Source organism: Xiphophorus couchianus, chromosome 23 (assembly GCF_001444195.1).
Source record: "Xiphophorus couchianus chromosome 23, X_couchianus-1.0, whole genome shotgun sequence".
Lineage (NCBI taxonomy): Eukaryota > Metazoa > Chordata > Actinopteri > Cyprinodontiformes > Poeciliidae > Xiphophorus > Xiphophorus couchianus.
This window is the reverse complement of record NC_040250.1, coordinates 13,665,747-13,680,725: the sequence shown is the minus strand read 5'-3', so window position 1 is coordinate 13,680,725 and position 14,979 is coordinate 13,665,747. Positions and strand designations below refer to the sequence as shown.

At 40.1% G+C, this 14,979-nt stretch overlaps 1 protein-coding gene across 3 annotated transcripts; it reads right to left on the bottom strand.

The window, feature by feature from the left end:
• Positions 1–398: 398 nt before the first annotated feature.
• Positions 399–14,444, bottom strand: ganabb (glucosidase II alpha subunit b). Of its 3 annotated transcripts, none has more exons than XM_028009409.1 (25): positions 14,372–14,444; positions 13,519–13,620; positions 13,307–13,415; positions 11,377–11,504; positions 11,076–11,255; positions 10,818–10,883; positions 8,627–8,684; positions 8,459–8,540; positions 8,275–8,371; positions 8,014–8,194; positions 7,733–7,886; positions 7,287–7,522; positions 6,462–6,588; positions 6,275–6,354; positions 5,870–6,010; positions 5,589–5,685; positions 5,370–5,471; positions 4,284–4,527; positions 3,954–4,018; positions 3,501–3,577; positions 3,346–3,420; positions 3,089–3,202; positions 2,889–2,998; positions 2,626–2,726; positions 399–1,735 (listed from the first exon to the last, which is right to left on the bottom strand). In XM_028009409.1, the coding sequence occupies exons 1-25, from the start codon at positions 14,389–14,391 to the stop codon at positions 1,629–1,631; spliced, it is 2,853 nt and encodes a 950-aa protein (XP_027865210.1). In that variant the 5' UTR covers positions 14,392–14,444; the 3' UTR covers positions 399–1,628. The 3 variants fall into 3 exon arrangements, with proteins under 3 accessions (XP_027865210.1, XP_027865211.1, XP_027865212.1); XM_028009410.1 differs by lacking the exon at positions 14,372–14,444 and adding an exon at positions 14,158–14,287; XM_028009411.1 differs by lacking the exon at positions 10,818–10,883.
• Between the last annotated feature and the right edge of the window lie 535 nt (positions 14,445–14,979).

Sequence of the window (14,979 nt, the reverse complement as noted above, 5' to 3'; positions counted from 1 at the left end):
CCCTACCCATTATGATTAATGGAAGATGTGTCTTGTACTTCCTTCATCTACTCTATTGTCCTTTAATTTGTAGAAATACATTTTAAAAAATTCCACTTTTATTGGACCCATTAGCAGTTTAACCAGGTTCAATTAAAATACCACAAGTTCATCGCAACCTGTCCAAAAACCTGTAAAATTGGCCTAAATTTTTTGTGTTAAGTCAGCAAGTCAAAAACATACTGGATAAAATATTACAAGGTGGAATACTGAACATCAAAGTTAACAGTTTAAGTATAGTCCCCTTAGGGGGCTCTGTAGTAGTTGCCCTGTCTGAAACAAATAGCTATCCATACCTAGAAAACAGTGACATAGAAAACCAAAACAAACAAAAAAATTACTGGAAGAAATCAGACTTGTTATTTTTCACATTTGGTCAAGTTTATTTTCACTTGGTCTCATCTGTTACAGTACATCAGACTACTTTGACAGCTGAAGTGCAATCGTTAACTTCCGTTTTCACCAATTCAAGCCATTAACAAAAAACAATGCAGAGGTAACATTTATGCTCTTGAAAACAGAAACTTGCAGAACCTTCCCTCCTGCAGGTCAGACAATTGAGCTTGATGGCAGATTGATGCATATTTTGGATTGATGTTTCTGTAGTTCAGATGGCTTTAAATTGACAACCGTTTAGTTGTTCTAATGATCAAAACCCAAATGAAGATTTCAACTATCGCCTAGGAAACACGAAAATCTAATTTCTTAAGGGCTCACCCTTCTGTAAGTGCATTAAAAACAAGATACGAAGGGAAGAAAAATGGCTCAAAAGAGAAAACATATTGTCAGAATCATCCAGCCAGTGGTTCACTCCCCAGTTTAAAACCCAAACTGTGCCATTAAGAAAATTACTTCAAAATAGAAGCAACAAAAACAAATAATTTCTATTTAGGACTGAGAAACTCAATGACAGACTGGAGGAAAATGATTTGCTGAGGACTGCTAAACAAAGACGTCTTTGTGGTGTTGAAAACAGTTAAAAAAAAAAAAAAAACATGATAAAAGATTTGAGCCATAAAGGAGACGGTTGTTAAACTGTCCATCAACTTTTAAATTCGCACGAGGAAAGAAGGCTGAGCTCTTACCTGATTAGATTTTGCCTATAAGAGGAACGATAGATTTCTTCAAATTCAGAAAGGAATCAGCAGTAGGTAGAGTGTGTGATCAGAATGTTGACATGACCTTCATTATAAACACCAAACACCCTTTACAGTGATGCGTTTCTTATGAGGCAGACAGTGTGCTAAACCAAGAGGAAGATTCAGCAGCAAAAAACTCCCAAGTTGACTCGGCCCACTCCGTTTCTTCCCTGAAAAACAAACACATTTTCCTATCTAGTAGTAATTTTTTAATTGTTGCCATCAGGTCTTAGTGTGACAGAACACAAAGAGGAAATGGCAGAGCTCAGTGTCAACAAACTGTGTTAATGTGGATGGAAAGTGTGATCTGTGTGTTTCTGCAGTTACTCTGACGTCCTGCTCTAGTTAGTTTGAAGTATTAATGGAGTCTGTCTATTCTCTACTCTCTCCATCTCCTCCTGTTTCAGTCTAGTTTGCTCGTTTTCTGTTTTCGTCTTCTGTCTCTGGGGGTCACTGCAGGGTCACGGTCCAGTCTGCCCCCGCGTTCATCCCAGGCTTGCGGATCGTTAACACAGACATGGAGGCGTCGAAATCAAACTCCAGCTGGTTCTCGCCATCTGCAAAACCGAAAAGAGAAAAGTATTCACATCCTCTGAAAGGGTTTGGGGGGACCTTACGTGCCAAAAGAACAATGTTGATAAACTGATTTAAGGTCGACTTTTTTGCTCAAAGTACATCATAATATGAAACTATTGGGGCAACGTGGTTATATGTAAAAAAATTGTTTCCTGATCAATTAGAAAATACAACAGGAAACCTTAAGAACTGAAGATTTCTTAGTCTGAACGTTTTTTTGTGAGGACAGTAAGGACAAGAATTCATGCTTCAAATGATCTTATTTTAAAGTTTTGATGAGACAAGCTGGTCATAATAAGCAAATACCGAAATAACTGCATGATAAACTAAAACAAGCTCGATAATTTCCACTGTGATGATTCATATCTTTTAAAGGGCAATTTTGTTTATAGATGCTTCATAATCCATTTTACTTATCCTTTTGATTGTGTATGGTTTTTATCTATCATCTTTGGTTGTTTTATAGTTATTTTGGATATTTAAAATGTCTTCCAGTTCCAATGTGTAGTCCTCTGCACAAAATTAAAGTTTATTAGATTTTTAAAGGGCGAACAAGCATTATTATCCCATTATATTGTTGAAAATTGTCTCAAGACATTATTGCTTATCACAATAATTTTTCGGACAGTTTATTATGCAGCAAACTTTGTTACTGTTACAGATCAATTAGTTATTTTTCTAGTTTACTTCTAAACTTTAATATTATAATCCTCCAATAACTCCTATATACGAAAGCTTAAAATAAACACTTTTTTAATGCGTTTTTTAATCCGTTATTTTTAATCTGAATTAAGCCTCTACTTTCCTATGAAACCCTAAAATGTTTATTTTAGTGTCCTGTATAATGTGACAAAGAGCATCAATCACTCACCAGCAGTTTTAAGAGTAACCATGCTGGGTTTACTGGCTCCCAGTATAATGATGCGTTCCACCCAAGATTTGGTTGTAAACTGGGCGTTTGGTTCAAGGTCACTGTGGAGAAGACAGAGGAACAAATTCATCTTCAAACATGAGGCGTAACCATTACAGAAGCAGATAAATCTGCACTTTTATCGTCCCGAGTTTCATTCTTTAGTATCAAGATCTGAGCTGGAAGAAAAGCGAAGAGAGAAACGCTGAGATGATGCAACGCACACAGAGGTGAGGACGCCGTTGGCGAAGGAAAACTTCCTGTGGATCAACTCTTTCTTCTCATAGTTAAAAGTGTGGCCGTCATCTATGTACAGCTCTCCCTCTGCCGTTCTCTGTTGAACAACAGCAGAGCTTTGATTAGGACGACCCAGCACTCAGCAGAATCTTGCAGCTGCTCTTAAGACGGCGCAAAGTTTCTTCACCTGATTATCAAGGGCCACATACAGAGTGTACGGGTCGTGCTCCATGCAGGTGGAAGACCTGCGGACTCGGAGCTTCCTGGGAATGATGGAGCCGCCGCGCTGGAACACCGGAATCTAGCAAGAAAGCACAAAAAGCCAGCTAAATCAGTGAACTTGTGACAGAATACAGCAGAGGTTAAAGAACTACTCTAAAGCAGGAAAATGAGACGTCATTAAAATCCATTGCAACTGTATGTTGAATTTTTGTGACGGCTTACGGAGCTCATGGTGACAGGAATGTAAAGGTTTTGGCCGCCGTTGTGCTTCTGGAAGGTGTGGATGTCAAACCAGACCTGAGGACAGACACGCAGGGTGAAGCATCACCTCCTGAACTTAAAAACCATCACAACCTGCTGCAGAGCGAATCTGTCACCTCGTGTTTCCCCGGCAGGTAAGCAGTGACGCCTCTGGCTCCCTCTTCAGTTACAGGGTGCACCAACAGGTCTCGGCCTGCAGCAGAAACCAGCAAACAGGAGAAAAATTATGAATGTTTTATTATCCAAAAATTCTGATTTCATGAGTAAAACTACTACAAGCTACACAGCTACACAATTTTAAACCTGCATTGCATAACATTTTTGGCCACAAGATGGCAGCAGAAACAAGTTACTAATTTTTTTCTAGCAACAACAAAGCAATAATAGCAGCAAAGTAGGAGAGGGAGTATTTCTACTCCACTTCAAAAATCCCTGAATCAAGATAAACTAGAGAGAAAACAGCTGCACAACGGTTCTAGGGTAGAACTAGTTTGTAATTAGATTCATGAAATAATCTGATGAAACTCTTCATACTCATTACAGAAAGAGATTTGTGTTTTGTGGCTCACCGAGCAAATACTCATCGTCCAAAGCAAAAGTAGCAGGATCCTGGGGATACTCCACCCAAAGTGGCCTGCAACAGACACGAGGAAAGTCAGATTATTATTTACCTGAAAGACAAAGCTTTTCTATGCGGTGGGACGAACATCTTTCTTGTTTTAAGAAAAATACCAAATTTGGAATAATAATGCAGCCAATCGCTTTGATATACGTCTCCTCAATTGTTTAGCTCAAAATATTCCTGATGAACAATAATTGCATCATGTTACAAATGAACACCTCACTCCTCTGAGCATCAGCAATACACACGAGAGGGAAAAACCGTTCCCTGTCCTCACCTCATGACGGGTTCTCCAGTGTGATATGCGAGGTAGAACAGCTGGTACCAGTAAGGCAAGAACGTGTAGCGCTGGCGAATGGCTTCGCGCATCAGAGCCGTGTTTTCTGGACCAAACAGCCAGGGCTCGCGGCGCGGCGTGTCCAGGTGGGCGTGGGCCCGGAAGAAGGGCTGGTAAGCTCCCGTCTGGTACCAACGCACCAGCAGCTCGGTGCTCGGCGACTTAAAGAACCCGCCGACATCAGCTGTATAAAAACGGTTCTTTATTAATCCCACAGTGGGGAAATTCACTTGAATAGAAAAATACCTAAAAACAATATGGACTGTACATTAATAAAGTACCTACAGCTAAAATTAAAACTAAATAGAAACTTGAAATCTGTTTTAAACATAGAACATGTTTTGTATGATCATTGCACAACTTCACATTTAGTCTAGAAAACTGACTTTTCAATCCACAGGGTTTTGATTAAAAACAACAAACTGATCATCAAGAAGCTTTTTCTCACACCAGATCTCTTTTTGTGTTAAACACAGATTCATTAATTTTAATAAAGTCTGAAGAGCAGCCAGCATAATTCAAGCCAACATAACTGAAAAATAACTGCCGCTTCATTACTGGGGGAACTTCTGCCATCACTATGGCAACAGGACAGACCTGTTTCCATAGTGACATTACCAAACACTGCAGGGTGTTAAGTTGGATTATTTCCACAGTGCTGATAAGAATCATTATTTTACTCAACCAAGGCAGGTTTCTGCAATTAATAATGAGGTAAATATAAAACTTCAACAACTTTATGCTTCATTTTTTGTAAATTACACGAACTATAAAAATAACAGGAATATACTTTATTGGTCACCAAAGGGAAATTGCTTATTTGTTGACAAGATACTCCATTAAAATATATATTAGAAAATATAAATAAAATCATAAGAGATATAAAATTAATAATGCAAGTAATTTAAATAAGATCCAAAACATAAAATAAAAAAACAACAAACATGTTAATGTAAATTACAGAAATGTTCTTAATAAGCCAAATATAACCATCAACCTAAGCTGTGTGTTTGTTTATAAACTCACCACCACAAAAAGAGATTCCCACCAGGCCCAGACTCAGACACATGGGGATAGAGATCTTCAGGTGGTCCCACTCTGCAGCGTTGTCTCCGGTCCACACAGCACCTGCATGCAAAACAACACATTTTGCATATAAAAAGGCTTGCCTAATGTTTTATCTTTTAACAGATGTTGAGTCGATGTTAGCGGGTAATCTGGAGGTAAAGGTGCTGATGGCCTCACCGTAGCGCTGGGAACCAGCAAAGAAAGCTCTGGTGAGGACAAACGGTCTCTCGACTCCTCCAGACCTCTCGGTCAAACCCTCTGCTGTGGCCCTGTGCTGCAGGCCAGGAAAACGGAGGATTTCATCACTATTTTACATTTCCCACCAGCTAATTTCTAGCAAAAAGTAGATGTACCAAATCTAGTTACAATAGATCACTCTTTCCATATTTAGTTAGAATAAAAAAAAGACAGAAGAGTGGCCTAAAAATCATAGTGTGACTCGGCTTAAACTCACTGACCACATAAAGGCCGTATAAGTTGTGCACTTCGCGGTGCTCCCAGGATTCGTGCATTGCGTCTTTGTGCATGGTGACCTCCGGCCCGTTGAACACGGACGGCTCATTCATGTCATTCCACGTATACAAGTTCTCCATGGCGCCCTGCAGAGCGGACACACTCCGTTTAATCTAAACTACGACACAAAACAACCTAAAAACTGTGACAACAAAATGCAATTAATTCAAAGGTGGTAATCATGTCTGAGACTCAAATGTAAGCAAAGAGAAAATGGTGTGAATGTTTCCAAAGTTGAATTAGGTGCCAACATTTAATAAGACACAGTTTCTCGTTTTCTAGCTTTGCTCTGCACAGCTGAATGCTTCATATTATTTACAACAATACAAAACTCCACATGAGCTACTCACCTCATACTGATCGTAACCAAACTGGCTGGCCCACCAGGCCCTCATGTCAGGACGGGTGAAGTCTGGATAACCTGCATTCCCTATTTATTCATCAGCAGTGAAGGAAAACAGAAGAGAAGAGAAAAAAAATCAGGTTTTAATCTCTAGATAAAAAAATAAAACCATGCCAGAGTTGTAGGAGTCTTACCAGGCCAGCACCAGCCTTCGTAGTCTCCGCCATCTTTATTCTTCACATAGAAACCCCGAGAGCGGATCTCGTTGTGGATCTTGTAGTTTGTGTCTACTTTGATGTGAGGATCGACAATCGCGACCATCTGGAAGGAATAAAATGTGCTGAGCCTCAAGCCAACAGAGTTTAAAATCTACTTCAGGAAACTATAAAGCTGCATAAAAGATTTAATCACGTTTTCATTTCAGAGCTCTCCACTTTTCCAGACTCGGATTTCTATGTTTCCAACAGTTTTTAGAATATTCTGGATATTTAAGTGAAAAACTTTTATCTCAAATCCACAAATCGGGAAAATAGAGCAACATGGTAAAGAGATATTCTGCTCCTTTTTAATAGAATCTGGACAAAATTGAATAAGCCAAAATGTATAAAACACCTAGACCAACCTACAGATTTTTTAAAGTACAGTTTCATCTTTGATGCCTCCAGTTTATCTGTAGAAGCTTAAAATAGAGATTTAAATAGCCTGAACCACATATTTGATGTAAAAGATTGTTTCAAGTCTGGAAAACCTCTTGTTCATTTCTGAATGATTTGGCTTCACAATGGATCTAGGCAATAAATCTATTACAATAGTAAATAAATTTAAATTACTACAGATTTAAATATACATTAATCTATTACAGCCCTTCTTTTTTTTTAAGAATCTCTGTTTAGTCAAAACAGAGATTTATCCATATGGATAAATATCCATATTTGGAAAAGGATAAAAACCAAACTCTAGATTTCATAAGAACTCTTTAGGGTCTTAATAAACAAATATACAGATTTTGTCAGCTGTACCTTGCGTTTCTTGTCCAGGAGACCCTGCAGCATCTCCTTTGGTGATGCAAACTTGTGAGGATCCCAGGTAAAGTAGCGCTTCCCGTCCGTGTGCTCGATATCGAGCCAAATGAAGTCGTAGGGGATGTCGTGCTCGTCGAAGCCGGCGTCCACCGAGCGCACGTCTTCCTGGTCGTTGTAGTTCCAGCGGCACTGGTGGTATCCCAGTGAGGCCAGAGGGGGGAATGCCTGAGTGCCTGAGGGGCAAAAGGACCAAAGAGGTCAGAAAACAACAGACACAAGATGATCTCTGCCATTTGGTTGCAGATGTTTTCAACTAGTTAGTTTCCTCATTTGCAAATCAACAATTCTAAGAGTCGCTATGTAAATTCTACTCAGAAGGAGCCAAAAGGTAACATGAAACCAAGGAAATTAAAGCTTGAGTCTCATTTGATGTTCTTTCTCACCTGTTAGAGAAGCGTACTGAGAGAAGACGTCTCTGGGAGTCGGTCCCAGCATGAGGAAGACATCTATGATTCCACTTTCTGAAATCCAACGAACATCCGTCTGTGGCGTCTCACTGGAGCCCTGAACGTAATCCAGCATTTTCCCAAACACCGTCTGGAGAGAGGAACAAAATGGGATTTGGAAACAAAAACATTTCCCAGACTCATTTCAAAATCCTCGAGGCTTTAAGGGGAAACCAGGAAGTGAATGCTGATCTCTGGTCAGGGAGAATAGACTTTACCTTTCCTGCTGTGTTTGAACTTATATCCACCCAGGTTTCTGCAGCGTTGAGCCAGAAGATGCCCATAGTACGCTGAGTGTTGTGTGCCAACATCACTGGGACTGCCCCATACAGGGCCATCGGGTTATACAGTTCATACTGGAAAACATCCAGGTTATACAGCCGATACGGATCCCCACTACTGAAAACAAAACCAGAGGGATTCACATGTCATTTCTGCATTTGAGGCTTTGATAGATGAAACGTGCAGCTGAGACTCACTCTGTCGTTTTAAGCTTGAGGGTGTCTGCGTGTTCTGGGATGCCGTAGACGTGCTCCACGCCCGGCAATGAAAAGTCTAAACTAATGGCAGAAGGACCTGAGTAGAGAGACGACGGGTGAAACATTTCAACTTTCAACCTCTCATACAAATACCTTCAGCTAAAGCTAAAACTGCATGCTGTACCGCTCGGTTTGCTGTCTGTGTGCGATTTAAACGTCTCTTCCCACATCCCGTCTTCTACTTTCTCTTCCTCTTCTTTTGCAGTCTGGTAGTCAAAAGGCAAAACTAGTCACGGAGGAGCAGAAACCATGAGATAAAACCTAAAGAGCCAAACAATGGATCTCCAAATACCTCGGCCGGGTTCGCCGGGTCCGTCCCCTCTTTGTTCTCAGCCTCCGGGTCAGCCTGACTGCTCAGAAGGATGGGTAGAAAAGAAAGAGCGTCACTTTGGCAACCGTCTCATGAGAGGTAATAATATGCTGAGATAATTAAACTATAGTTAAAGGTAAATAAAACAACATGGAACAGGGTGCAGGATTAATGATTGTCCCCTCACTGCAGAGACGACTAAATAAAACTACAAAACAGAGTGACCTAGCTTTAATTACAAATAGGGACTGAACAACTTCCTGCCTTGTGGCTACTTCAGGTTTGGTATTGAAAGACCAGAACTCAACGGTTCAACACGTTGCAGCATACACCACCTTAAAAACCCCCAGATAGAACCGAGAAGATCCAAAAACACCAGAGTTTAACCCTTAGAAGCAGCTCTAAAAAAAGAAAAATCCTTGAGCTGCAGAAGTACGTGACGTTAAGCAGTAAACATGCAGTGAGCAGCCGACCCGACCTGCTACTGTCCAGAGGAAGCGATTTAAAATGACCTTGAATTAATGCAAAACTGCAATCAGAAGTAGAACCACAAAGAGAGATGTTGCTGACGGGAGCTGATCAGCAAAGTCTGAGGGGACAGACTGCGTGTGGGCTCAGACAGACATTCAGTAGGGGAACTTGATGAGTATTTATAACACTTTAACTTTGAGACAGAGCAACACAGAGTCATCATTAGCACTAGCTACATGACCAGAGGTTTCAAAGGTAAAAGAATTTGACAACTATTCCACAAAACTGGTCTTTCTGGAGAAGAGTCAAGAATAAAACAAGTGTTAAAAGAAAAGCAAACTTTTAAAATTCACAACATAGGAGAGAGCGCATACATAACGGTTTATGGCTTATACTCAAGAAGTTGGTGTGAAAACTAAAACTGCCCGACTCCCTGATTGCACCACAGGGATGCTTTTCTTCAGAAGGAGGTAGATGAAGAAAATACTAGAGCTACAACTAGCGATTATTTTATTAATCGATCATTCTATTGGTTATTCTGATGATTAATCAAATAAAAATAAAAAAACGGGCACAATCTACAGAACCTTTTTAATACATTAGATGTACATTAATATATGCAAATATACAAATAATACAATTCTTTTAAATTAGAAAACAAGAATTTTACTGCCTAAAATCAGAATTAATCCAGTGAATGCTTGATCATTTGTAGCAAAGGATTCATCTGCAGCTAAAAAACATCCACATGTGAAAAGTTCAGCGTTTTTGCTCAAACATCAATACAATGTCAAAATAGTGTAATGACCCACTCCGTGGAAACACAGAATTAGAGACTTGAGAAGTCTTCAGGCTGCAGTGGAGGTTGACAGAGCTAAACATGGCGCCAGAGCTACAATGGCGAAGTATCAGAGTGTCCCAGTCAAAGCCCAGGCTTAAATCGTCTGGAAATCTGTGGCAATACTTGAAAACTGCCGTTTACATTGTCGTCCTCCATCCAATCTGACTGAACTTGATAGTTTTATGAAGAGAAATTCAGTCTCTAGATGTATAAAGCTAGTGGACACAAACTAAAAGACTCGACTCCAATCACAACAAAAGCTGGTTCTATAAAGTAACGGTGCTGCATGTTAATACATGCCACACTTTTCAGATCTAAACACTTATTCAAACACATGAATTACTTTACTTCTACTTTATAATTAACTATATGCCACTCTGTGTTGTTCGTCAGATAAATTCTCAGTAAAATAGTTTGTGGTTGTAATGTGAGAAAGTTTAAGAGTTATTAATACTCAAATCTACATCTTCGACCCTTTACTCAGACTTTACTTGCCACATGTTGTAAATCAAGCAGTTAAAAGATTTGGATCATCAGATGAGCTACTGATTTGACAATGGATGAGTTAATGCTTTTAAAAAAAATCTGACAAAAGTGGAAAATTTAAATCAAACCCAGAGCTAAAATGTAACCCTGCAGCTTTTTCTAATGATCAGATTGATTGTTTAAGCGTCTGAATGTGAGGATGACTCAGTTTTAAAACTACATCCAAACACCTCCATGCACACAGTCAGCCACACCCTAACATACAGTCACATTAATTTCAGGGTAAATAAACTTGGTGCGATGGGAAACCCTAAGTCTTATGTAACTACGGGCAGCAGAGGCACAAGGAACAGAATACACATTAAGGGTCTTTACCTAGAGAATACCCTCTTGATATTATCCCACACGCTAGCCACTGTGCTAGTTACTTTATAGGAGAAACTAGGATGATAGGGAGAAAAGGACAGAACAACGAGTCAGAGACAGCACTGAAAAAACAAACCATATCATGGGAACAGAAACTGAATTTATCCACCGAGTGACGATGTGGATTATAAAAAAAAAAAGAAAGCGACAGGGCTTTGTGTGGAAGTGTGTGGGCGTGTGTGTGTGTGTTTGTGTGTGGACTCTCACGTGTCCTTGCGCATCCTCAGGTGCTCAAAACTGAGCAGGCCTCGCGAGTTCAGGGACATCAGGACGTCGCGTCCCTCCACGATGTCGAGCCTGAAGGGCCGGGCGCTGACGATGACCCTCTGGGACTCCGATCCCAGAGACAGCACCACCCCGTTCTCATCCTGGGACAGGAGAGACAGACTGGGACGGGGGGAAAACTTCAATTAGGGGACAAGTATTCTGAATTAGTGGCAATAAACCTTCGACTCTCAGACTAAAAACGAATCCGCCACGCAGGAGGGAAATATCACGAGGTACTCACGGCTCGGTCGGCGGCTCCCTGATGAGCACGTCTGGGACTTCATAGCGAGGCTTCAGAGGCTTCAGCTCGTTAATCTTCACCCTCGTTATGTTTCCCTGGAGACGGTAGAGCTCGAGCAGAAGACGCACCTGAAAGCAGAGATCAGCAGATTTCTCTTCAACACTGCAGCAACATCGCTGATTGGACTGAGCCAGAAACACAAGGAACTCACTCCAATCTGCAATTTCAACTTTTGCCATAGAAAGCATTTCATGCAGGGCAAACTGCAGCTCTGATGATAGCAAGTCACACTTAATACAGCTGAAAGGTCATTCTTGATGTTTCTGTGGAGGAATGTTGCCTTGAGGCAGATCTGACCTACACAATGATACGATTTTAATCTGCTAAAATCGTATTTCCACATGTGTGATGTTTAATTTCTTGGAACAAACTTTTATTTAGTCTCTGCAGAAATACTTAGGGGAGGTTCAGCCTTCCTTTCATATTGTAACAAGCTCTGGTGGTGGAAAAAGAAAAGCACAGCCGCAGTGACGTCTACAGTTCTACGTAATAAAATGATTTACTAATATAAAATTATTCTAATTTGGATGCAAAACCCATCCAGCAGATTCCACACAGCGACAAAATATTGATCAAACAAAGATTAAGGTAAAAAAAAAAGTAAAGGTTGTGCAGAAAAACTAAATATGCTCCAAGATTCTGCAATTAGGTCAAAATTTAAGAACAATAATCAAACAAACCTGTGACTGATTTTGTATGACTATTATGCTTTAATTTCATTCATTCTTGTCCCATTTTTAGCCAAGCATTCAGCCATAATTCACAACTGTTTCAATTAATTGTGCTTATAATATTCAGAGTTTTGCCCATTCAAATCGCTTCATCTAAGCCTCCTGTTATTTTTAAGCGTCCGATCACGCCACATACAGTATAGTAGTAATAAAGTTTTGTTGTCTTATCTTTTCCTGACTATTGCAACACGTCAGGTCTTGTATTTCCATCCTGTCACAGATTTACTAGAATAGTTAGAAGAGTACTTTCCATTACCATAACTATAGCAGCTGAACCGCCTTGAAAATTGTGATTCGACATGGTGAGGCATCAAATTAGATTAACTAGTGCTCTGCGATGACTAGTCACAAGTTTTAAAGCAGAATTAATTCAATAAACTATTTTCCCAAGCAGATGAAATTTGCTGTATATATGCTGTACGTAACAAAGCCTGTCAGTTACTATGAAGCCTCTCCTGCATTTCTACGATGCCAAAGTGACTAGTCAAAGTCAACTTTCATCACTTTAAAAATATGTATATATTAGTTATATACAGTATTACAGAGCTCATATGTGCTCAAATATCAAGTTGCCACCTTTATAATGTTGCACATACTTGTGCATTTTATGAATCTAAAACAACAAGATGTGCAAGTCAATAACTGGAAACCATTGTGTCTTGACGGTTTGAATGGAAAGAAGTGGGAGTCTTGGAAATTACAGTTGATGTTAAAACCATCTTTGTGAGAAAGTTACTGTTTCAATAATGTTTAGCCTTTACTGTCGGGTAAATATTAACCCTATGTTTCAGGCAGGCAATCATCACCATGTTTAACTAAAAAAAATAGCAAGACAAAATGTAAATACTGTAAAATATAAGTTAAAAGCATTAGAAGAAAATTATGGGTCAATTTTCATTAAATTAAGAATGTTAATCTTTTTTTGTAATCCCCCTTCTAACAGCCCTGTATTGTATGTATTAGACATGACATGCAATAATCATGACTAAAAGTACCAGAGTTTTACAGCATAAGAACATTTCCTTAAACATTACATTACAAGATCTACCTGATTCTTAAAATAGAAAAGTTTAAGATCCATTTTTATCTTTAAAACCTTTAATGTAATGTACCCAAGTGATCATCCAACTTCAATCTACCTTGTTATTGTCATTGATGAGCTGCAGGGTGAGTCTGGTGTTGGTCAGCTCCATGGTTTCCAGCAGGGCCCGATAAGGGGACTCACCAGGCTTCATCGCTCGCTGCCGCCTGGCACAAGGTAAAAACAGGCATCAGTCATAAATCAGCCATGTGCTTTTCATTTGGAAATATGCCTTTAATTAAATGCATCACTTTTCCATGTTCCACTCACTTGCAGAAAGCACTTTGGTCGCAGGTCTTGAAGTTGCCCTTGTCCACAGCCCAGGATCCACTGAGGCACACGGCCAGCCAGAGCAACAAGACAGGCCCCATCCTGCGGAGGAAAAACCAACAGCACATCTCCAGTTCATGCACTCTGGTTTGGTTGAGCAATAGACAAATAATTACCGGAGGGGACGCGCCACAAACCTGAGGAGGAACTGCTAAACCATACACCTGAACTTTGAGCTCGTTGTGGTTATAAAATATGCCCTCAAATCAATTGCAGTTAAATCTTTACCATTTAAATCCTGCAAACACACAATGTGTATTTAAATAAAATAGTACTAAGCGCTGCTTTTTGAATTTTAAAAAGGGCAAAACTCCATCGAACGCGTCTCTTTATTCCTGTCAAATCTTACCGACGCGAATTAACGTGTTTGGACTATTGCCAAGAACGTATTAGCTAACACGGCGGCTAACGACTGCTAAAATTAATCTGCGCCCGTATTAATTTAAAAAATAACACAGTACATACAGGTTAAACAAAATAACCGCAACACTATACGGCTCTCTGGTTGAAGAATACATGAGTGGCAGCAGTACGAGTCTGAATAAGCTGCTCTGTAAATCAGAACACTATCATGCTAACCTTGCTAACATCCTGCCGAGCCGCTAATTCAATTGAAACGGAGATTGAGACTTTTCCACTAGTACTGGGCTCCTTCGCGGCGTCCAAACCTTTAATGACTTCTGCATTTACTAAATTCAACCCAAAACTTATAACCCCTGCCAGCAAGCTAAGGAAAGCCGAAGGAAGACGGTGAAAAAGAAACGATTAAAGAGCGGAACTGCTCAGTCTTTACCTCTCAGTGAAGGTGGCCATCTTGATTCGGGTCCCGTTGGCTCCGCCCCCTTTCACTCTGCAACAAAGATCGTTTAAAAAAGGAAGATTCTCAGCAACTGACCTAAAAATGAGTGCTCAATTTTTAATCCGACAATAAACCTAGAGAGGGAGGATTAAGATAAAAGTCAGTGATTTAGATATGCGAATGATGTTGAATGGAGCCGACACGGGAACGTCTTGGGAATATTTACCCTCTCACGGTCGGACACGTCACCTCCAAGATCCACTCAGTGAAGCGCACACATTCATCCCGGATTTGTCACGGTGGATTTATTTCAGGCTATTGTGGTGCTTAATATAAACTGTGCCTGTTGACTGCAAGAGCAACCTAGAGTTCTTAGATCCTTAATATGAATTAAAAAGTGTAACCTTACCTGTAAAACCGACATTTAGCACTAGGACTACCAGGATTTTGAGAAATTCCTATCTCTACCGAGAGAGGGCCAAACTGGGTTATTAGCATCCGAATGTGGCCAAACTGACGACTCTGAATGGTCTAATTAGCATCCCTGTAGATGTGACCATAGCCTGGGGGACCAGCAGGGGGGAGGAGAGCCAAACTCACTA

What these genes read in the sequence shown, in the direction of transcription:
- ganabb (XM_028009409.1), bottom strand. Translation starts at nt 14,391, where the DNA reads ATGGCCACCTTCACTGAGAG. An exon ending in TCAGTACGCTTCTCTAACAG is followed by an intron (nt 7,523 to 7,732) that starts GTGAGAAAGAAC and finishes TTTGCCCCTCAG; the next exon opens with GCACTCAGGCATTCCCCCCT. An exon ending in CGAAGGCTGGTGCTGGCCTG is followed by an intron (nt 6,355 to 6,461) that starts GTAAGACTCCTA and finishes ATGAATAAATAG; the next exon opens with GGAATGCAGGTTATCCAGAC.